A 24,268-nucleotide genomic window follows, 5' to 3' on the forward strand; every position below is an offset into this window, starting at 1 on the left:
GCAAGTTTTAAAAAGTACTTTGGTGAATTCTCTCAGCCGCCTGCTTGGCTGGAGGAAATAGCTATCAGTAAAAAAACAAACAAACAAACACAAACAAACAAACAAAAAACCAAAAAAACCCCACCTCCTCAACCTTGATACAGAAAACCAGGAAAACTGAAAAGCTGAAAAGCTCCTTGAAGCAATCATAAGAATAAACATTTGATGTTGTTGTGCTCTGTGAAGCTTCAGATATTGTGCTGCAAGTCTGTTTCAAAATGTCACAGGCACTGTGTAAATAGGTTGCTAGTATATTCAGAAATATTCTTGTACCCTGATACACCTGTCCCCTTTTTTATTTATTTTGTTCTTAAAATGAGCTCAGACCTCTAAAGAGACATTTGGCATCATCCTAATGTCTCATCTCTTTTAAAGCAGCTGATGTAGGGGGAAAATGAGGAATGGTTTGCTTCATACAAAGTACATACTGGTAAAAAATCAGAATGGCTTGTGCTGTTTGGGATGTAACCCAGTGGCTGAAGACTGATGTAACACAGTAGAAAAGAGAGTTGAAGTAGTTAAAGGTCTCTGATATCTTAATGTGGAGTAAGTTAATGCAATATATAAAAGCTGAGGGAGTTGCTGAATCTGGAAAGAATGAGTTCATTCAAAATATGTGGGTTGGAATGTCTGCATCATGAAGATGGAAGGAAGGGTCCTCTGCTGAACTTAAAATAAAAGAATTTAGATGAGTTTTTGAAAACTAGAAGTGCCTTATCTTTAAGTAAAAAAGCCAAACAAACAGATACTAATTTCAGCAGAGGAATATTTCTGAAAGAACATGTTATGCAAACCAAGTTTCGAAGGAGTCTGCAGGCAAAACAGAGTTTAAGACCTGATACACAAAATGATTCGTGTTCTACTGCAATTAATTATTGGAGGTCTGTGTATTATCAGTTATCTAGTGTCAAGGATTATATTTATCCTTGAACAGATCATTGTGTGAGAGTTTAGAAAGACTGACATTCAGCCTTGTGTGACACCAGTGTATTGGAAACAAGATTTTGCAGTTCGGATAACGTGTAATGTTCTGGCTCTGGCTGTTAAATATGGGTCAGATCTTCGAGAGCTGTGGGAAGGTCTGAGTTCTGGACAACAAAGAACTGATGAAATAATTGTGGTGCCTGATTTTGGTTTTTGTTTGTTTGCTGAGGATTATAATGGGCACATGTTCTTTCAGCCTTTGTACATTCCTCCACTATGGGTCCACGGTGCTTTTGTTTCATTTCCTGGCTCTCTTAGCAGGTGACTTCCTGAGAAGTCACTAGCAACTGAATACTGTGGCTCCGTTATAGGATTAAAACTTTGATTCAGAAGTCATTAGCTTCATCCTCTTTGACCACTAAGTACTGAAATAAATGTTTTCCATATTATGTTCTGTGAGCTTCTACAAGATACAGCTTGTCTTCTAACGTGTGTTAGTATTTAATCATAATTAAAAAAGGGTAGGTCACTTACCTGAATACTTAGATAAGGACTTTTTTCTTGTCTATGTAGTGTCTGCTTTCTGATTAGTCACTTTAAAATGCAAAACACTGGGGTATGGGAACAAATGTCTGCAGTGATTCTGGATTCAGTTTCATGATAATATTTTCCCTTCTACTTGTTAACATAGTTGCATGTCTATTCCTGCCTTCACTGATCTTATAAAGCTATTGGTTCTTTCCTATTCTTGTTTGCCAAAAAGTCTTAGGCTAAATTAGTTGATGAAAATGTCTCTATTTTGCTGATGCTGAGTCAGAAGTGTTTATTTAAAGATGATGAATTTAGTAATCATCAAACCATGTTTAAATCATCAGGAATGCTAATTATAGATCATCCAACCTATATTTCTGAAATCCTTAATGACTTCAAGTCCAAATCCTCCTTGCTTAAGTTAATAATAAATGCATTGGTTTCAGCTGGAAATAGGTGACTGTAGTTCACAAAAGATAAAAAGTAGTAATTACAAAGATGAAAACATAAAACTTCTTTCCCATGACATGGAGGGGAGAGAAGATAAAGTTCTCTTTTTCTATGTCCTTTATGGTATGAAAGGAATAAAAATATTATGAGATTTTTCAAGCGATATATATATTTTTTGTGTGTGTTTATGATGCTTTCCTGTGTTGTGGTTTGAATATTTTGAAGATTTATTTTTCCTGTTTGGTAAGTTTTTTTTCTTAATTTTGGTGGCTTCTGTTAGCATTTTTATTAGCTAATATTTGAGGATCATACTGTTGATTATGGCTCGTTTGAGAGACAATCCGAGGAAGAAAACAAATCTTCCCTTAAGTCTTCACAATTTATTTAACACTTTATTTCCAGTAAGTGCTTATAGTGGTAGTATGCTTTAATAGGTAGGGGAACCTTCCATGGAAAGCTAATTCTGGGACAAAGCTATTTTAGAGAAGAATGAAAAAGCTGACTTCTGTACACAGACAAGGGGATGGTTACTGATGTAAAGTTTGAGTCTAAATTGTTATCATATAATTTTTGTCCATTACATGTGATGAGGAAATATCCAGATTGTTGTGCCTATCATTTTTTTTAATCTGGAAATTCCATTTTCTTAGTGATTGTGAAATGTAATGACGTTGCAATGGTTCTGCACGCTGTTGTGAAGCAGTGCTGTTTTACTGAATGTAGACATCTCTTACATTTTCAGGGACCAAAATACCATTGTTTCTGGTTTTGCTTTTAAAATGGATGGAGATCTGGGTACTTCCTAGTAAGAATCTGTGATGAAAAGAAAGAATATGAAATATTTTAACGTCTGATTAATTTAGATGAAGAATCTGTCCATAATTGTGCCTTATCTGTTTTCAGAAACTGATGGCCAGTTTTAGGGAAAAGTTTTGTTGAGTTAAAATTGGCTGAAAAATGATTCAGTGTAGCTTCCTATTAGGGCATCATTTGAACTTAATGGACCCTTACATGTTATGCTAACTGGTGTTAAATAAAATTAACCCAGAGCGGGCAGGTACAATTTACTGAAGTTACTGTTAGTGTGTCTGAATTCAAGGTCTTTATGAGTGTTATTCAATCAAAATTTAAATTGAAATAGTGAGTCTGATGGGCTCTACTGGTATAAAACAAGGCATTCAATAGTCTTTATTTTCCAAAGTGGAATATTTAAAAAAAAAAACCCACAAACCTAAAAAACATGTTTCACTGTAGACGACAAGATGGCTGTGTTTTAGGGACTGGGAGAATTATTGCTGCTATGACTTTATTTTTTCAGTATGTGAAGCCACTGAAGATGGTGGCTTCAGGAGAAATTGTGCAGAATGCATGTGAGATCAAATAATGCTAAGTTTGCAAAATTTATAATTCTGACAAATACGGGAAATTCTATGCTGTTAATGAAGGCAGATTTAATATGGCAGTATTGCTGATGAAAGGCAGACTTAATTGCCATGGATAACATTACATGCTTTGTTAACTCTCCCTTCTGCACTAGCCTACTCCTTCAAGTTTAGTTTTACGTGGATGCATATAAAGGTAAGACTACCTTAAGATGTTTCAGGTTTCTGAAAGCTTTGGGGAAGAAATGACTGTGACTCCCCTGAAAAGAATGTTTTATCAGAGGTTTTCTTTAAATTCTCCCCAAGATTCAGAGATCAAATATACACACATTTTCTGATACCAAGTGTGAGCTTCTCATTTAGTGTTGGGAAGAAAATAAGATTTTTATCTTGACGATGGGAAAAACCCAAGTCCCAGCACCTATTATCTAATTCTCTTCAGTGAGTTCCTGTTGTGTCAAATTACCCATGGTTTGTTCCTTTTTTTTTTTTTTTTTTTCCCTGTGACCTGAATCTCTCAAAACTTTTTGACAGCAGGGGATTGTCACCTCATTAAACTTTTGTATGGCTTTGGAGCCAGGACAGTCAGTGTTTGAGAACAAATGAGTCTGAGCATCAGAAGAATGTTTTGTGCCTGTGTAGAGTCCCAGTTCATAACTGCCAAGTTTAGGCAACTGCTTATCTTTGGGCTATTCTTAACCTCAGCAAACATGTATTGCAAACATTTCCAGCATGTCTAACCTTGCTGTTAGAGCTCAGTCTAGAGTACAACTTCTGGGGAAAAAAAAAAAAAAAAAAGGAAAATTCCATCATAACTTTGTGACCATCAAGCTTTTGGAACACGAAAAATATCAGTTTTTAACTGTTGGAAGCTGTAGTATAGAAAGGTGTGTTTAGTATTGGCAGTGAGTGCAGAAAAAAAGTAACTGGTCTTAATGGGCTTCAAAATCACTTACTATTGTACTTATGTAACACAGACATCTTGAGAATAATGTTAAATGGGATGATGTAAGGCTAAGATACATCTCCAGTTCACTTACAGTCTTCATGTAACCTGCTTGCTTTTTTTTTTCTCTTGTAGCAATAGCAGTGTTGATTTCTACATCTCTAATGTTTCTGTCCTTATTTTATGCTTTTTTTTGCTTTTGACTTGTGATTGTACGCAGCCGTACCCACTGAGTTACTAATTAAATATATATCTTTGAACTTTAACAAACTGCTAATAGTGGTTTAATTCAGGCAGCATTCATCTAAACACTTGGACTGAAACAGCAGTTCAGAGTGATAAATTAGAAAGCAGTCCCAAGCTACACAGATGATGAGCTTTGTGAAGCTAGTCATTTGAGTATTACAGAACAGCACCACAGCATTTAAAACATGTGCAGATTCATAGGCGTGTTTTTAACTTAAGACCAAAGTATCTAATCCTTGCCTTTGTTTTAAGTGGTTTTTTGTGATATTATATATATGTATGTATTACAGATGTGGCATTTTTTAAATGAATTGTACTTGGCATGAATGTTTTGGATCAGTCTCTGGGGTTATTTTTTCGATAGCATCTCTTGTCAGTTTGGACACGGCCTTATTTCAATGCTGTCTGCAGCCTGGATCATGATATCATACCTAATTACAACATAACTGTTTGTGACTTGTTTTTAAATATGTAATTGGATCTAATTAGCACAATCTACTGGTACAGTTACTGTGTTGAATTCCTGAGGTTTCAGGGTGCTTCAGAGCTAGGACCTAGCTCTATTTACATTTGCAAGGCAAGAGAGCGAGGCTTCATCTAGGACAGTACTACAAAACCTGTTGCCTTCTGTGTGATGTGTTTGGTGGCGTTTTTGCTGTCATTTCTGCCTTTGATACCCCTCCTGCCCTAGTTCAAATGCAATTTGGGCATTTATGAAAAGGTTTCATGTACTGAGTTTCTTGCTGTCTTTGGCTGTTGCCTTAATCACCTTTGCCAGTAGAAGTCTGAGGGTATGAGACCTTAAAAACATCCATGAGGGAGGAGAGTTATACTTTTTATTTTTCAGGCTAGTGTGCTCTCTTACCTTAAACTGTCACAAGAAAATAAATATGACATACTAAAGGTTACTGCTGAAATTCTGGTTTGCTCTCCAACCAGGAGTGCAGAAACCAAATAGCTGAAGTAATTTTTTGAACACAGCTTAATATAAGGTATGGTCTGATGAGTTGCCTGCTGTACTTTTGTAACTGTACTTTTGATGAGCCATACAGTTTTTCCTGGTTCTCATATCCTAGAGCTGTAATATTTTGGAAATTGATTACTCATTCTTTGGATACTCTATTCTTTTCCTTTTTGCTGTTCCAGAAAATAACTTGTGTTGTTTTAGTTGAGGGTGGGGGGGATCACAGATGTGTGGCTTTTGCTGGTCTGAATTGCAAGGTCCAGATGAAGTTTGTGCCATTTCTGTTCACTGCTCTTCAGCATTCCTGAAGCTGAGTCTTTTGGATGGCACCTTCCAGCTTGTGGTGGTCTGTCAGGATGGTAATGCTCAGCAGCTTTGGGCTCTGTCTATTCGTGTACCATTGCTTCAGAAGGCAGCCTCATGTAATTTTGAAGCTCACCTTCATTTGAGCAGGAGGTTGGACAAGATGGAAGCCAAAGGACCCTTCCAGTCTAATTTTCTTTTCTGTTATTTTGTGGTTGGTAACACCTGTATTATACTTAACTAAGTGGTTTTGAAGTCTTACATTTTATCTACTTATTTTCATTCCTTTTTAATTTTATTGGACTTGCAGTGTTATTATTTGTTCCCATATGTTGAAGGCAGAAACTTTCAATTCTTTGACTTGTTAAACCTATAATAAGAGACATTTGGTCAAATAAGAATTGCCCATCAGTATTCTTCCCTGGGCATCCTGGCAAAGGTCCATTTTCAGAGATTTTTCTCATGAAGAAAACTCACAGCTTGCCTCACTTTTTTGTGAAGTAGAGAGTAGAAAGAACTTGACTACTTCAGGAAAGCTAAGATGATTCAGTGAAATAATTGAATAAAACATTGCTTTGATAATTTAAAAGTATACATTTGGGTTTGATCAGATGACTTGTGGAGTCTACGTGCTGTATTGAAACTACCATAGTAGACAAAACTCCAGGTTGGCACAGTAACAAAAGATTCAGACTCTTGTATCAAATCCTGTTATGACAGTTAATTCAATACTAAATTTGGAAGAGTGGGTTACATAAAGTACCTGTTTTTCATTGAGTTCACAATATTGCAGGCACATCTTTTTCTGTGAAATACTATGTTCCTGTGCAGGTGTAGGTAAGTCAGTGAGGGAGAAGGTGAAGTGGAGGAGTGCAAAAAAATCAAGGCTTGATCCCTTTTTTTTTTGTGTTTACCTTTGCGGTTTCTTCAGTCACTTGAGTTTCTGAACATATGGATCTTCATGTGAGTTGGAGTGATTGTTTGAGGTGAATCCAGATTTTTGTGATGATGTTGTTTTGTCTTACAAGCTTTCACGCTGCTGGGCTAAGAAAACTAACAATAGTTTCCATTAATGCTTGACCTGGCAATGTGTATGTTCTGCCTGTTCAGAAGGAAGGCCAGTGTTACTAACAAAACAGTGCTGACATCACTTTTATACTAGTGATGCTTTTGGCAGTTGAAGAACAAGTCTGTGCCATGTTGGCTGATGCTCTGTTAAAACAAACAAACAGTAAAAAAACAAGGAAGGAAAAAACCAAACAACAATACCTTCAAGTGTTTTGTGTGTTCATAAAAAGGAAAAACACTAAGCTGCATGTTCACCAGCACTGAAAATGGTTGCACGGGAGAGTACACTCTCTTTAGGCTTCACATTTTTCATAAAGAAATGCTAAAAAAACCCCATAAAACCCGATTTTTAAATGTACTCTAGCAGTAAAACTTGAATATTAAGACTCTAAAATCTGTGTTCTGAAATAAAGCCTCACTTGTTTGCACTGTGTACATACCCACACTTGTGTGTATTTTCTTAAATCTAGGTTCAGCAAGGGCTTGTTTCTTGTGGTATCCCTGGGAACAGTGGCAGGAATTGAGTGCACAGCATCTCACTGATTTAGTGTTTGCTCACAGGTAACCACCAGCTACCAAAGTTGGACTGGGTTGGAGGTGAGAGTGCGATGACCCTTTGGCAGCTTCTGCTAAAACAACTCTTTGGATTGTTTTTATTTCCTGTCATATGCTGTGAGGCTGGCCCAAAGGATAAGAGTCCGTTCTCAGTAAAGCTGCAATGCTGTGGGCATGCATTTTTTGTGGACTGGCTAATGACCTCCTAGCAATAGAAAGGACTAAATTTAGGGGAGTTTTCAGGAAAACATAAGAGGAAGTCTGGTAATCCGATTGATAAAAGGATTGCTTCAGTCTGAGAAATGACAATGGCTTTACAGTGGGGGAAAAGAGGATGTTTCTTAAATATAAAGTCAATTCAGTGTTTGGAAAGGAAAACAAAAAAAAATAGGTCTCTTATCCATTATGCCACCATAAATTGAAATTGTCATTTTCCCCCTTTCTTATGAAGTGTGGATTTTCTGGTGTGACACCAGTATCTTGCTACCCTTGCCTGTGGCTTTTTTGCTGATGAGAGCACTGACGGGAGGAGAGCGTGTTACTTTAGCTTGATTTGAATTGGCAAGCATGGTATACTGCAGCCTGTCTGCTGTGGCGTTCTGCAGGTTACTCTCCCAAGAAAAACATGGTGTGCTCAGTCTGATTCAGATCACTGTCTCCTTCTGCCTCCATTCACCAGCAGGCTCCAGCAATCAAAGCTGTGCTGGCTTTCTGTATGTGCAGCACCAGGGAGATTTTTCTGGGCTTCTCCTATGTGCGCGCAGTCTTAAATATTTGGTTAGAGGGAAAAACCAACAGAGGTTTTGGTTCCAAGGTCTTTTTAGACCTGAAAGTATAGTAGTGAGTGACTGGTGGATGCCCTGGGGGAGAGGCTGGTAGTGGTAGTGGGGTTGATATAGTGTCCCGGAGGCACCTCCTTCTCAGGGCAGTCAGAAATGAGTCGCTGGTGGGAACGTGTCCCATGGTAAAGGCTCCCTTTCTCAGAATTCCGGTAGGACTCTGTCCCTGTGAGTTTTCCCGTGGCACTCTCTCTATGCAGTGGGACTGTAGGAACAGAAGGCTGCTAGTGGGGATGTGTAAACGGCGTGTGGCCCAGGCCTAGGGTGATGCACAGTGGCTGGGGACAGATGTGACCAGCAAGCCGCGGTTTCCCATATTCGGCTGTGTTCCACCGACATCCACAGAATTGCCTTTCGCTGTCAGTCGGGTTTTGTCTGCTCTGATGCTCTTATTTATATACCCGGTCTCTGTGTAAAGCCCAGATATTCCTGTGCCAGCGCGCTTAGCCGTTATCGCTGCGGGTGAACGCCAGATAAGTTGAGTCGTTGTGCCTCTGTTCTCAGGCTGTTTTCCGGGAGATAAAGCCGTTTTCTGTAGGGAGGAAGGAGGGGGAGCCTGGACCGCTGCGAGCAGTTCAGTGTGCGTGTCTCGCGGTTTATGTGTGGTTATTTATCTGCAGCAGGTGTGCGGTGGCGCCGAGCGCGGCTCGGGGCCCGCACGGGGAGGGTCTCTGCGCCGGGCCCTGCGGCGGCGGCGCCCGGGCCCGCAGCGCTCCCTGGCGGCCGCAGCGGGGCGGTGCCGCCTTACAGGCGGCCGTGAGCGTTCCGCCGGCGGCTCCACGGCTCCGGGCGGGATGGGATGGTTCCCTCCCCAGCCGCGTCCTGTGCGGGTGGGCGGGAGGGCCGCCTAGCAGGACACGGCGGAGCGAGGCGGCGAGAGCGCGGCTGCGGTGGCGTGTCGCGCTCGCAGCGGCGGCGCGGGCGCGGCCGGCAGGTGGCGCGGCTGAGCCACCGCCGCCTCCTCTCCATCCGCGGTGTCCTGAAATGACCGATCCCAGCGGCACGGGCACCTGCGGGGAGCGGCCTCTGCTGCTCCGAGCTGTGCCCTGCTCGTTCCTGAAATGACCGATCCCAGCGGCACGGGCACCTGCGGGGAGCGGCCTCTGCTGCTCCGAGCTGTGCCGAGTTAATGTGCACGGGGGAAACGACCCCAGTGTGTGAGTCGGAAGGGAAGCTGAATCCACAACTGGGCAAACTAGAGGTAGTTAAGATTAGTGGGGAGCGGGTCCTGCAAGGGACAGTGATGGCCCACAGGAATGCAGATTCTGTTTGTACATGCCAGTTGTGAAATGAACTCAGTAAGTTAGGCAGAGCTTTATACTGACCTTATATATGGGTTTCTTGGGAGGACTGGGTTGATGGAAGTAGTTAATAGCATTAAGGTTGCTTTTTGCATGTATGTGTCATGGTGACTGTTCCATTTTCTTCCAGACTGATTCTGCAGAGGCCTGGTCTGGTATTTCCTATTTAAATTTCACCTCGATTCAGTTTTTAACTTTAAAGATGTTTAGAGCTAGACTCCTGGGGCAAAGTTGTCAGTAGGGGCTTGCTGACCTTTGCAAGACAGCTCTGTGTCTGACCAGAGAAGCATCTGCTTCTCCAAGTCTATGGACCCCAAAAGGAAGGAAACATCGAGGGAAGGAAAGGCAATAAAAGCTTTAAAGCTCCCAGGGCAGGGTGGTGTTCAGCTGAGTCTGCAGTGTCAGCAGTGTGGTGTGTTAGAATAAATTTTGCTCGGGCAGGATATTCTCAAGATATCCCTAATTATTGCAGTGGTTGAATAACTCCCAAATAGGATGAAGCTTGTGAAAAAAACAATGAATGGTCTAGACCTGTATTTACACTTTACAGCTTTCTTGTTTGAGTTCCCAGTAATAAACAAGGGAGGCTTTTCTGTCCTAGCGTGACTGTTACAGATAATTCCTCTTATAAAGAGCTCTCTGGGGGCAAGGTTGGTGCTGATAACACTGAGCCTTTCTGCACTGAGAGTGAGGAGTTTCTGGTTATGCAAGCATTATGCATTTTTAATTCCTATTTTTGGGCACAGTGTGCTGTATGGGAAGTTTAAGAATCTGTGTGACTTTGCTTTTCTCCAAGCATTACATTATGCATGTGGTCACAGGATGGCTTCTCCTTGTTTTGGGGGATTTGTTTGGTTTTGTTTTTTTAAAGCTGCATTTGTATTTTAGATACCTACTTGCAGTGCTGATATTAGTGGCAGCTCCATCTTGCTCTGTTGGTGCAAAAGAGAAGTGTTTGTTGAAAAAATGGATTATTTGTGTTTTATGCTTGTTGCATGGAAATAAGTGTTTTGTAGGCCGTTGAATTATTATATAACAGGGGCTTTGAGGAAAAAAATAGGCCTCTAACTGGTGAAGGGAGTTTCAAATCAGTCTGAGTAACCACTTGCTTTAAAAACAAAATCTGGAATACTTTTTAATCCTAGTAAAGACTTTCTTTTACAGACAAGTGGCAATTTGAGACTGACAACTGTCTAATTTTCTCTTAACTTAGGGTGAAAAGAAAATTATTGGGATAAATGCTAAAACAGCAATAAGATGGTAAAGGTTTCTTAAGGTACCTTCTGCTGTGTAACTGAGCAAAGGTTCAAATCTTAATTTTTTTCATTGGAAGTTGCTCGATATTGAGCAGTCTTTTTGAGTTGTTGAAATAAATGTAAAAATATCTGAAGCTGAAATTATTTTAAGGTTAGTCTGTGCAGTGTAGGATAATGTATAATGATTTCTCCTTGGAGTTATTTTTTTTCTTTAAATCTTATTATCTCTGGCTTTCCTAAAAGTGCCAGATTGACCTTTTTGTGTGTGCCATGGATCTCAGCTTTCCTTACAGTATGGTGTGCTAGAAGACTCTGCATTCTCTACTGAGACATCTGCAGCTCAGATTAATTCTGTATGCATTGCCTTCACCTTCTACCCATCTTCTTACGCTTCCCTCATGCTTGGAACTTCTTTGCTAACTGTGTCTTCTGGGAATAGGGGAAAGGAGAACACCTGGAAGGTTTACTATGTGACAGTTTGGTAAAACAAAGGGAAAAGTACCTGAAAGAATAGAGAAAAGAGTACAGGAGAGGTGGGAACAGAGAAATGTATGGGCTCAGAAGCCAGCACAAAGCACAGGAACACCAAAGGTGCTACTAAAATCCTTTCCAGTAAGGGTCTCAGTTTGAGTAGCCTTGTAAAGTCATAGTACAGGTAGTTGCTGTGCATAGTAGATTTTAGCTACCAGAATTCTTTTATAATTTGGGGGGCTTGTGTTCTTGTGTTCTCGTGTTTTGTTTGTTTTATGAGCTTTCATTTTGGCTTATGCTGGCCACTGGAAAGTCTGCTTTATAGGAGGGAAGGATATTTATAGATGCTAACCTTAGTTCAGGATATTCATTCTGCTATTTCTGTGATTAGTGGAGAAAAGGCAGTGACCCCGGGTGTTATCCTCTAGACATCTAACCTTGTCTATGCTAAAGTGAGCTTTAGAAGCACCACTTGATATCCAAAATGTGAATTACTTCTTCTAAGCTTGTGAGCAGACCTTTTTTTAACTGTGCACTTACCTTGCAGGGTGCCTTTGAATGGTTCACACAGTTTCATGTGAAAATGACTCTAATAATACTTTTGAATAAAATAATTGGATAATGTTGTATCTGTGTCAATGCCTCTCTCTTGCTAGGCACAAGCGACTCAGTCAGTTCTTGAGTGACCCTGAAATAACAGGTTTAATGTTAATTGTACTTGCTGTTGCATGTCTCTTAATATGATAACTTTGATTATAACTGAGATTTTTTTTCTTTTTTCTGCTGTCATTTCTGCCTGCCTGTTTATCTTCATTGGAATGTTGGTTCTTCAATTGTTCTGATAAACTTCTGACACAGGTAAATACCAGTCTGTTTGTATCTGTATTTACTGAGTATGCCCTTTGCTTGGCAGTGTGCAATGAATCTTGGATCAGATATGCCACACAGCCGTAGACTTGGAAAGGGAAATGCTACTGCCATGATGTGCATCTTTAGAAAAGATAATTATTAGCAAGGAATATTTATTTCCTTATCTGCTCTTTCTTATTTCTCTCTCACTTTTAGCAACAGTAAAATAGATATCCGGATAGGAAATAACAAAATTTTGTATTTGCTTTTTGGTGGTAGTATATCCTGCCTGGTGTTTCCTGGGAGACCTTTTGCTGGTAATGGAGTGGGCATGTGTGTAAGGAGGGGGAAAGCAGCCTAGAAAGGAAAACATTTATACAGTCTCACTCTTCCCATTCTGCCAGTCACTCATTTTTCTGCCTTCACTTTTATATTGTTCACATGGAGTAGCAGGTGGTAATTTTTGGTTTTCCTTCGGATCCAATGAAAAGGAGGAGGCAAAAACATGTGGGCAGGATGAAGTAGGCAAACCTTTCATGGCAGTTGGTTGGAGCCCATTGTGAAATACAATAGTGGAATATGTGTAATGGAGTGAGAGTAAAGGAATGTTATTCAACTTGTCTTGTTAGCTGCATTCGTGCCTTTTATTAAAACACGTAAAGTTCAGCCTTTGTCAATGGAAGGCCTGTTGCCATGAATGCTGAGCAGGTCACTTACATCTTTGGACTTAGCTCAGTATGTATGTACTGATAAGGATCACTGCAAAGGTTTAATGGGATATTGAACTGTTCACCAAAGGGGAAAGTAATAAACTTTGATTGGTTTGGGTTTTTTTTTTTTTTTTTTCCTTCCCCCAACTGCCTTGGAAACAAAACTCCTCATTCTTTTAACTTGATAAATTGATATTCAGAAGCCAGAAGTACAGAGAGTTTTAGGAATACATTTAGAACCCATCATCCTTGCCACTTCTGGTGCATTTTTCAGTGAACAATATGAAGTGCTAGGCATTATTAACTAGAGCTGAAATGCACATAGGTCAATAAAGTGGTATTGCATCCATCCATCTGTCCTGCCAACTCAAAATGGCTGTGCTCCGAAGAGGAGTGAAAACAGCAGCATATTGTTCAGAGCTCACACGGGAATGCTGCTCTCCTAAAAAATCCTTGCACGTGCGGTGACCGAATCAGTTGTGATTGTGCAAAGATGGATGCAGTTTGTAGGCTGGGTTTTTGCTTTGAATGGTGCTTAACCAACCTGCACTGAAGGGCAGCTGCTGTGCTGGCTACAGGGGCTGCTGCTGCATTGCTGAGCTGCAGTGCCCCTGGCAGCACATCCTGCGTGCTGGAGGAGCTTTGGTGCGTGGCTGCAAAAGGCAGGACAGCACAGTTCAGGGCTGGATGTGTCATTTTGGAAGGAGCTACCCTAGCATTGTCACCTTAGCCCTTTCCAGAGGGGTAAGACGAGCCATGTAGAGGTCTTAGCTAATATAACTGATTTACTTCTGGTACTTTAACCTAAAGCGTTTCTCTAGTACACTGTATTTGGAGCATGAACTAAAGAGAGCATCGTCACAGGCTGGATGTTTTTGCTCATGTACGTGGAAAAGGGAGCTTGAGAGTGAAACTTTTAAATTTTTTCCCTTTTTTCTTCCTCTTCTAGAAGTTGTCATCATAAGACAGTGATCCCATGGCATTGATTTATCAGTGGAAGTGCTGTTCTGCCAAGAGAAACTGCAGGGCTTTGACGGCTGCTTGCTGTAGATTTAACTTTTCGATTCTTCCCTTCCTAGGTTTCTTTTTTTTTTCCCCTTGAAAAGTATGGCATTTCCAGAAATGCTCTTTCTGTTTTTCAGATGTTATATTAAATGTACCAAAAAAAAAAAACATCTGCTGTTACCTTTCTTTTGGGTATTTTTAGCCAATAATTCCTTTATCCTCTTCACTCCCTCGTGCAGTTCCTGACCCTTCTCTCTTTAATGCTTTGCTCTCCTAACTGTTTGGCTTGCCCTGATTACTTTTTTTCCCCTCTTTCTTCCCTGCTTCCACTTGACTTTTTATTTTGAATCTTTGCTTCTTACTGTTACAGCTCTCTTTAGTTCACTGACATGTTTTTCTAGTTTCCAAATCTGTAGTTTGATGGTTTTCCTGTGGTTCTGTTATTTAATATTTAATTTCATTATAAATACATTTTTTTTGGTCTCAATTGTAGTGTATATAAAAATTATCTGTCTTCCTCTGAGATGCAGTGATACTCTTCCAAGCGCTTATTTTGGTCTCCCAAATATCCTTCATAGCTTTTTTGCTCACCTGATTACAGCAATTCAATTCAAGAAAACCACTGATAATTACTGGCTTTGGAACTGACGTCCCAGTTTCTGGCTTGAGGGGCATTTCAGTACATCTGAAATGTTGTCACATACTGTGCTTCTTACTAATAAGGGAAGAAGTGAAAATATTGTCAGAAGGTCTCTGAAGAAAATGCTTTGTCAGAAGCAGCTAATTTCAGAATTGCTGGCTGTTGTTACATAGCCAGATAAGAAAATTGAAGGTGATGACTTTCAGGCTTTTCTGAAATAAATATTGGCAAAGGCAGTCAGTTTAGAAGTATACCAAAAGAGACACAGCATAAAAGTTAAATGTTCATAATAAAAATAATGAAGTATCGGACTAGTGCTGTCTTCCAATGCCTGCTAAAGGAGCTAATGCTTAATGTTAGGGTGTTGTTGACACTAGAGCTAATGTAGCTTAATCATTCCTGGTGGGCCACTGATGGGTTTCATTACAGGAAAAGACCTGTGTGGTATCAGTGTCTCAAAGTGGCAAGGTATTTAGTTTGCCACCTGTGGTGTTACTTTGTTGACGCTGTTTTCCTGTCAAAGCATTTCAGTAGGTTTCACAGCATGATGGAATTGATTTGTACAAGAACAGGTAACATGCAGAACACTTGTCAGACTGTGAAGTTTCAGTTTCAGCAGCAAGCTACACCTCCCTTTCTTCTGCATGCACAGCACTTGCCTTGTGCTGCTCATCAGAGGTCCTGGGGTGGTCCAGGAGCCAAATGCTTGGGCCTAGTGGAGTGGCCTTCTCTTGGGAAGCAATGTGTTAATGGAGGGTTTTATTCTGGTTTAAACATCAGAAAATCACTTTTTAGCTAGATGTTGACTTGCAGAATTTCTAGCCTAATTGAAGGAAGAGAGGCAGGATAACAAAGTGGTTTTCCTACTGTGGAAAAATAGTTGGCATGCCAGAGAGAACCCCAGTCCATCTGGTCTCTGCAGCTTGCTTGGAGCAGTGAGGGTTGTGTTAAAACTGCTGTGCCCACGATACCAAAAGGGCTTGGTTGCTCCTGTATGCATTGGTGCTTTTGTAGTGTCTCCGAGGTGATGTTCTGCTTGCCTCCTTTTGTAATCAGGTTGACTTGTTAAAAATAAGACAGTAGCTTTATGGCTCCCAAAGCTTATTGGGCCGGAACTGCTGCTTCAGTACAGGCTGCTCTCTGAAACCTGAAATAAAGGAAGAATTTTTAACTCTACAGCTGTCTTCCCCCAGATTTTCCTATCTTGGTAATGGTTAGAACTACATTATTCTAAGTCTTTGATTTACTCCTTTAATATGGATGCCACCAAATGCTCAAGGCATGTCTGTTATAATATAGTTTCATAAAGCTACAGTATTACTTAGGAAGAATATCATAAGCATAGCTTTAACTGGTTCCTGTTAGCTCACACCTAGTAATGAGTCTCAATTTGGAGGTTTAGGCAGGACAGAGATTTAGTCTGAAATTTTCCTGTGGAGGTTTTGGATGGCCCTTTTCAGTAGGAAGCTCTGAGTCTTTCTTCATGGTGTGTTTGTCTGTCAAAACTGTGAGGCTCCATTTCATGGATTGTATGACTAGCAACTACAACTTCAGAGTATTCTCAACTTCCCTCTAGTATGCTTATGTTAAATGCTGACATGTTTTGGGGAGCAGGGTTCCTTCCCCTCCAGTCTGTCTGAATTTCCGCAAATCCTTCACTTTTAATTGTGTATTCAGCTGATGTAACGTGCAAGATAAATTGTCAATCCCTTGCAGCAAAAAATGCTGAGCTGTTGTTAGGTGCTGTGCCAGTTCATGTTCATCAGGCTTCTTGTTAATCAGAGATTCTGCTGGTTTGTGTTTCACAGGTGCTACAGCAAAGGAAAGGAGCACTCACTTTAGGCTAACAAAGCATGGCCAGGGTAGAGACATGCCTTACTTGTAGAAGTGGAAGAGATACTGGGCTTGTCCCCTGTAGGCTTAGTCTGATTTTACTCATCTCCACAGTACAAAAAGCAGTAACCAGTAACTGTTCTAATTGGCAGTTTTGTTCAGTATCAGTGCTAACAGAGTTGCACAGTTCGAATATGCTTTGATGACATTTGCTCTTCTGTATGATTAAATGACAGAAGTTCAGTGACTCTCAGTGGAATGTAAAGCCCTTACTTGCAGATGCCTCACTGTAGTCTTGGTGGAGAAAACTGACTCCTGCAGCTGCTGCTTCATGCTTGTGCTGGCTTCCAGGTGTTTCTAATGTGTGTTCTTAAATCAGGACTGCTCTTGAGATTCAAAATCATATCTCTTTGGAAGCCAGGGTGATTGATGCTTCATATTTGATAATTTTAAAAATGTCTCTTGCCTGGGTAATTAACTCCAAGTTAACCAGCCAGAATTTTACAAAAACTTGAGACCTATGTGATGTAAGTAATTTCTTGAAAGGAAAATAAATGGACCAGTTCTTGGAAAAAGGTTCTCTTGCATCATTGAACACTAACTTAATTCTTGTTATGCAGGAACTCCTCAAGCTGCTGATTGCTGGCAGGTTGGAGGATACTGTAGGAAAGTTGCATTTATCTGCTTGCCTTTTTGGGTTCTCACCTAAATAGCTGCCTCTGGCTATGCCTAGAATGGCTCCCAGGTGAAATGGATGTTTCAATCCAGTGAGATCTTCCCCATATGTGTTTCTTGCTCTTTCACACAGGGAGGATTTGCTTTTCAGCAGTATATGTAGGGGTACCAAGATGAAAATAAAAATTGAGTGTAAACTAACAGGCTAAACATATGCAATTGTAGTGCTTATTTCTGTGTAACTGAAACCCATACCCTTGGTATCACTTGGTGATGACTGTGAGGGATGTATAAGAAAATTACTCAGATGTTCAATTAGGATATTAATAGCTAAAGACTTCTTTTTAATTGCTTAATGGTGGACTGAAAGCTATCTTCTCTAACTGCACTTCATTATAGTCATTCAAAATACGAAGATAGCAAAAATACAGCAGTGATTTTTGCTGCTAGCATTTGGGAATGAGATACTTCCCAGTTTGTTGTCCATGTTCTTGCCTTTCACTTCAGTGCTTTGGTTTTCACTACAGTGCAGATGTTTTTTTACAGGGTTTTTTTTTTGTGCTTTTTACCTTTTCTTGTCATCAAAACTATTTCCTTTGATAATCTGGCATGCATTGCTTTACTCATGGGTTCTAATATTTTCTGAAGTCAATTTTAGTTTTTGTGTGCTGCTGTTGCTGACTAGCAGCTGTGCAAAACCCTGTGTCAAAGCACTCCATAAAGACTGATTTAAAATAGGAGGGCGCTAGGTAACAGGGCATTAAAAATCCTAGGTTAGGATGCAATTGATGTATGGGATATCTCCCCTAACAGTAAGCACTGTAACTTCATATAAAGGTTTCTTTGCTGTATTGGTAAAGTATTTTTTAACCTCTAAATATTATAAGGATTGCATGTTTGTAACTTTAAAGTCTCCAGAAGAGTTTGAATTTTATGAATTTTATGCTTTATCAAGCATTCATAGGCACATCCAAATTTTAAATTTATTCTTTGTTTGTTGCATCATGTCAAAATTGATGCTTGTTACCGTAGGGCACTTTATGCTGTAGTCTAAAGGTTGGCTTTATTTTCTGCTTTGTCATATGGTGAAGTCTGCATTATTCAAACAGTGTCTCAAGTCCTCTATAGAACGTGGAAAGTGAACCTACTAAATGTTTACCCCGTGAAGGTATGGCAGCTCAATCAGTGATGTGTAACATGCTGAGGAATGTGGGCTGAAGTGCTACACTTTATTCAGACTGACATTAACAGTAAATTCTGCTGGATGAATGCCAGATTCATTCACTTACAGGTTAGATTTAAACTTGGGCTGATGCATTTTTTTAATCTAATTTTTTTTAAAGCAAAACTGTCAAGGAGTACCACAAATCAAGAATCTTAAAATAGGCTCCCTCTTCCCCTTTGGACATAAGAGCTCAGGGTGGGGGAGAACCTAGGTACCCTGATGCTCTCATGCATGAAATCTTGTTTTTTGTTTCATTAAATGTTAAAATTTGCCTGTATCTGACATTCTCATGTACCCAGAGTGATAATTCATCTGTGTGCAATCTGTCACTTTATATAAGAGCCAGGATAGTTCAGGACAAAGGAAGGAAAGCATAGCTTGATTCTGAATTCTTGAATGTGACAGCAGAAGAACGAAGATCCTTTTACTTCAGGCATTTTTCAGTTGCAGCTAGAGGCTATTTTTCGACGCAACAAAAATATTCAATCTCTTAGATAATCCAGTTGTTTTACGATTTATTTGTGGTTTCTATTACCTGTAAGTTGTTGACTTAGACATAACTGAATAATGCTTTTAATTACTTGAATGCACTAGAAACAACTTTGTCAAATTTATGGGAAATGCTTACCAAAAAAACTACATAGTTGTCAGAATACCTGCCTCTGAAGCAGTTGTGTTTTCACTTTAATTTGTTTTCAATCTGGTAACTGACAGAGCATATCCTTTGCTGCCTTTTGTGAAGGTGAGAAATGGAATTGATATAGATTCCTCAGGCACACAACCATCCCCCAAATAAAAAGTGGATTAATTTGAATCAGGTGCTTCTAGATCAGTGGTATAGAAATAATTTTCCTTGACACAGCTAAAGAAGTGTCATCAAATGAAGTCTGTGAGTGTTGCCTTAATGTAAAGTCCTCCCCAAACTGGGGCTGAAGCATGAGGAAAGGTGATCAGTGTTACCAGAGATGGAGCTAGCTGTGGCTTTTCTTTGTGGGTGAAGTAGTGAACTTGCTGCTTTGCAGAATGAAGCAGCTGCTATATGCTGCAGTCCTGCATCATCCATGCTTGGGTGTGTATATATTTGCTTTTCACTTTCAAACTGGCTCTGATGTGGCTTCTTTTAACAAGCAGAGCAAATTACAAGAATTTTAGCAGAAATTAATGAGAAGGATGCCGCTAAAATAATATTTGCAGTAGTATCTTTTTGTTTGTGTGTGGATGTGAGTTGATAATACAGTTATTAATCTTTCATAAATTTTATTGAGTGCTTAGACTTGTGTCTCTTAAGAAATTCCTTTCCCCCTCCATGTAATCTAACATTTAGTGATCTTTCTGGCTATATAGGAAACCCAGATTTGAGTCAAAACAGCTTTGGAGCTGAGCAGTGTATTAGTCAGATGTGCACAACTTACTGGACTGTGTTTTTAACTCTCATGGCATAGCTGCTAGCATAATGGAGCTCCTGTTCAGAGGGCATCTCAGAATAGTAAAGGAGAAAGTAAAGACTGGAAAGGTTAATGTCACTGCTTTCATCCCTTTCCCACCCCAGCATATGTCAGTGTGTATTCATAGTGTCAGGCATCCTGGAAAACACCTGTGCCCAGTGCATGTACTGTGTGCACAGTAGGTGTGGAGAAAGATGGTTCTCCTACCTGTGCAGCTTTACAGGCAACAGAGATGGCAAGAAGGATGTTAAACAGCATTAGGGGAATGGCATCTTGAAATCTATCCTCTCTCTTGGTGCAGTTGCGTGCGACACAGACTTAGCTGAGCCTGTCTGCCTCTGCTCAGCTGTGCAGAATGTCTGACAGAGGCTGTAGCATATCTGATATATGGGATTGTGTAACCAGAAGGATTCATTAGGAGTTACTGCTGTACCAAGTCTCCAACTCTGGAAGGATATTTAAGGATGCCACTCAAAGTAAAATTTCTGTTTTGGTTCAGCTTTTTGGAATTGGTTTTGAGCATTCTTCTAGTCAGCTTGATGCTTCAGCTCTATAAACAAGATTCCATGCTATAAGTAATATTTCATTTTGAATACTGAAGTTACTCAATAATACTGGGTCAGACTTTCTCAGTAGTTGTTTATTGGTGTTTCCTTTGTTCCTTGTTTATTTTCCATTGAAGCCTGTTGACTTTGATTCACCTCCCTCTTTTATGTGGTTGTATCCACTTGAAGCTTTCAAGAGTGTCTCTGATTTCAGGGTAAACATCCCTCTTTTAGGGCTGTTATATCAGTCTGCCTCTTCTTCAAGGACTAAAATCCAGGAATACAACTGCTCCACCATCTGAGTGGTCCCACCTCTGTGCCTTTTCAGTGGGAGTGAGAGGAGAATGCTAAAATCAGCCTTGACTGTTACCCATTCCCATGCTGTGCTGAGAGAGATGGACTTGATATAATAAGAGAAACTTTTATTGTAAAGTGTAGCTTGTCAGCTTCAACTCCTTGGTGTGCCTTAAAAGGAACATTATGCTCTGTCCTTGTAAGACAGACGTACAAGGATCCAGGAAGACTGTTTAGAAGTATTCTGCCCTCCTTCACAGTTAGTACATCTGAATCTCCATTTAAATTAGCTGAATTCCCTCCAGGCTTTGGGAATGGGGAACTAATCCCACTGGACCCCTCATTTCCAACAATTTGCATACTTTCTTTGCTTTGCTTCCTCATTAGCTCCTAAAGAAAATATTCCTTGTGTGAGATGACAGACTTTTTGGTTCTAAGTAGAGCTGGTTTTAACTCTCCCCTCCTCACTCAAGCCAGACCCCTTTCTTTTTCATTGTATAATATCTACTTCTCTTGCTGTCAATCACCTCTTCACCGCCTTGGCAAGGTACAACAGAAGTGCAGGTAAATAATACATGGCCATGCTCTGAGCCAGCTGACAGAGAGCAGGTTTAGATCAGATAACAGGAAGCAATTCTTTACTGTGAGAATGGTGAGACACTGGCACAGGAGGCACAGAGAAGCTGTGCATGCCCTATCCCTGGCAGTGTCCAACGTCAGGTTGGATGGGGTTTTGAACAACCTGGTCTAGTGGAAGGTGTCCCTGCCCATGGCAGGGGGGTTGGAACTAGATGGTCTTTTAAGATCCCTTCCAACCCAAATCATTCTATGATTCTAAGAACTTGTTCAACCCTTCCATTGGTTTATTTCCAATGCATTCTTGCAAGGCAAATCTACTTGAGGAGACACATCTGACATCACTTTAGCAGTCAGCAGTAAACCCAAGTAACATTTGCTAGGCTGGGTTTCTGGTTTTGTCTCTGCATTTGTGTGGTCTTGGTCTGATGGAAGGGTGTAACCATTGTAGTCAATGCCCATGCTCTCTGGTGCGGTGGGAGTTCCTGCACACATACTGCAAGTGGCTGGCTGTTTCCTTGGTGAGGGTTCTCTCTCACTCTGCAGCTTGCCTGTGGAGTAAGGAAATGAATCTTCTTTGCTTCTCTACAATGTACTGTGGACAGTCAACTTCTCTTCCCACTGAAAAGCATTCAACAGGGTCAAGGAAGGAAAATGCTTACATTGAAGCAATGTTGGATAATGGTATCTGTGTATGTAGGCTCATAGTTACATGGCAGAGAGTTGCTATAATGCACCAGAACCTCCTCATGGCAATCTGTGTTTCTGTGAGGAAGAATATGCAGTATTTGATTGTATTTTGGCTTGATACATGATGAGTTGCTATCTTTATCTGGCTAACTAGATACATGTCTCCAACTCTCATCACTGGCTCTTTTTAAAGTAGCAGTGACGGACAGGACTTGTCTGTGTAAATATTTTCTGGCAAACAGGCTACTGTCACTTTTGTGTCTAATTAGAATTGTCATTAAGCCTTAGAACTTTGATTTGAGAAACAGCACAACTTGTACTGCCTTTCTCTAAGCAGAATTAGCTACCTGTAGTGATTAATACATGCTTCACAAAAAGTGGGAGTTGAATCAGCTTCAGAGTTGACAAATTTGGCACTGCTGAGAGAAGATGCATTTGTTTGAGATTTGAAAATGTAATCATGAAGATTTTAATCTCTTTTGATGCTTTATGTAACAGAACACCATGTGACCTCAGGATCTGTGGTGTCACTGTTTGCCCTTCTTGTTTTTCTTGATCATGACCAACCAGTATTAAACTCAGCAAACTTTGAATTGAAGCAAGTGGATAATCTTTAACGGGCAAGGCTTTGCGATTCTTAAAGTGCTGCAGAATTCAGGACCTGTAGGTAATAGTGGAATGCTAATGCTAATCTTACAGCCACCAAGGACTGAGAGGTATTTCTTCTGACCCTCTATCTGGGGGAAACTAATCAGCAGGTACTAAAAAGATACATCAATGAAAGTGGGACTTCTCCAGAAACAAGTCCCTGACCAAATAATCATGAAAGTGTTATTCTTGGAACTGGAACGGCATCTGAAGAGGTATTTGTGAAGTTTTTAATACGTAGATGCTTGATTTATTTGTTTTAATTTTGGGGGGTGGTTCCTTTATTTTGTTTGCGCAAGTATTTTATACTTCTAAATCAAGGTGCTTGGCACTTGTTAAAGCTATTTCAGGCTAGGAACATCATACTGGTTGAGAGTACTGTCATGCAGAGTTGATTACTTATTCGGTGGAAATCTACATGCCTTGAAATATCTTTACTGCAGTATTTAAAGTAATCCGTATTATAAAACATTTGCTCTTACAGTGATTTTATTTCTTTTTTCAAAAAACGTTATTCCAGTTATTACAAATCTTTAGTAATGTAATATTAAACCAAAAAAAGAGAACTTGAAAAAAAACAGGATTTGAGAAACTCATTATCAAGTAAGTTTGTATCCATTCAAATACTTTTAAATACCTTTCATATATAACATGCACTATCTTCTGTACTGTCAAATGATTAAATGAAAGTTTAGTTAATCAGTCTTGTTAAATGTTTGGAGAGCACTGAAATACAGCTTAGTCTTCTGCAACCTCCTTTTCCATATTTACAGTGAAATAGGAACTGCATGTTTTTGATGTGGTTCTTTCTTGTGTTTAAAATAAATACCAAGTAACTTGGTGAATGGGAAGAATTATTTTACTGAGTTAAAAATTCATGACAGTGAAGGGAAAAAATGCCCTGACTCTTCATGTAGCAAAGTTGTTTTTCTGTGTGCAGAAGGAAAATACCCATCTGTGGGAGGGAGCATGGAATTTGTTCCTAACTTCTGATCTCTGAACTGGTGCTTTTGTTATGCCACACCCTGAAAATCTAAACCCCTTGATCTTATATAAATGTTTACATATATCAACTAATACGTTCAACTTCATATTTTTGTCACGTTATGTTTGTGGTATTGCCTGTGGAGAACAGCTTTCCTCTGCGAATGGTGTTGCTTTAAAGACTATAAAATTGTACATTGGAAAACTTTTTTTAAAAGCTCAATTTTAATTTTTTCAGTAGTTGATGGTTTCTGAAAACATGTTGAACTTTCAAATGAACAGTAGAACTGTAGTAAATTAATCTGAATGCTTAAGGATAAGTATAATATTCTATAACAGCAATTGATGTGTAATGGGAACAGTTATGTGTGAGCAGCACGTGTATACAGCAGTGATTAGTATCATGTATTACTGAACAAGGGAGGTAGTATTGAGGAGGTTGTTTCCTGCCATCAACCAAGCTATTCCACAGAATGTGTAATGAAAAAGGTGTGGTGGAGTAAACATGTAATTTTTTTTAACCTTTTTGTGTTATTAAAAGGTTTTGTTGTGACTGACTTACTGATACACACAGGAGCATGATGTAGCACCTCTAGTCATAAACCAAAGTCTGCATCTGCTAGCATTATACAGAAAATGTGGACAGTTTCTCCTGTAGTCCTACTCTGCAAGCTACTTTCTATTTAGTTTTCATTTGCCTTTGTTTCCTCTAGTTTCTCTTGCAGAGATGCTGGTTTTCTCCTGGTTATTGTTCAGTGAATTCAAGTTGGCTGGTTGTACTGTCACCATAAATAGCAAATGCTAAATGGCAATTGCAAATGGCAGCCTTTCTTGGCTAATACTGCGTGTCACTAAATGTTTTTTCTCAGAACTG

At 39.8% G+C, this 24,268-nt stretch overlaps 1 protein-coding gene across 4 annotated transcripts in view; it reads left to right on the forward strand.

Moving 5' to 3' along the window:
- The window catches only part of TSC22D1 (TSC22 domain family member 1), a 91,164-nt gene that overhangs the window by 53,266 nt on the left and 13,630 nt on the right, over positions 1-24,268 (forward strand). The window contains exon 3 of one of the 4 annotated variants that reach the window (XM_038152986.1): positions 12,134-22,528. The exons of 2 other annotated variants lie outside the window; for them this stretch is intronic. In XM_038152986.1, coding sequence (XP_038008914.1) covers positions 12,134-12,137 — 4 coding nt within the window. In that variant the 3' untranslated portion in view covers positions 12,138-22,528. Of the gene's footprint in view, positions 1-12,133; positions 22,626-24,268 lie in introns of those variants that run through there. One more of the 4 variants, XM_038153006.1, reaches the window with a different exon arrangement.

Source organism: Motacilla alba, chromosome 1, assembly GCF_015832195.1.
Source record: "Motacilla alba alba isolate MOTALB_02 chromosome 1, Motacilla_alba_V1.0_pri, whole genome shotgun sequence".
Taxonomy (NCBI): Eukaryota; Metazoa; Chordata; class Aves; order Passeriformes; family Motacillidae; genus Motacilla; species Motacilla alba.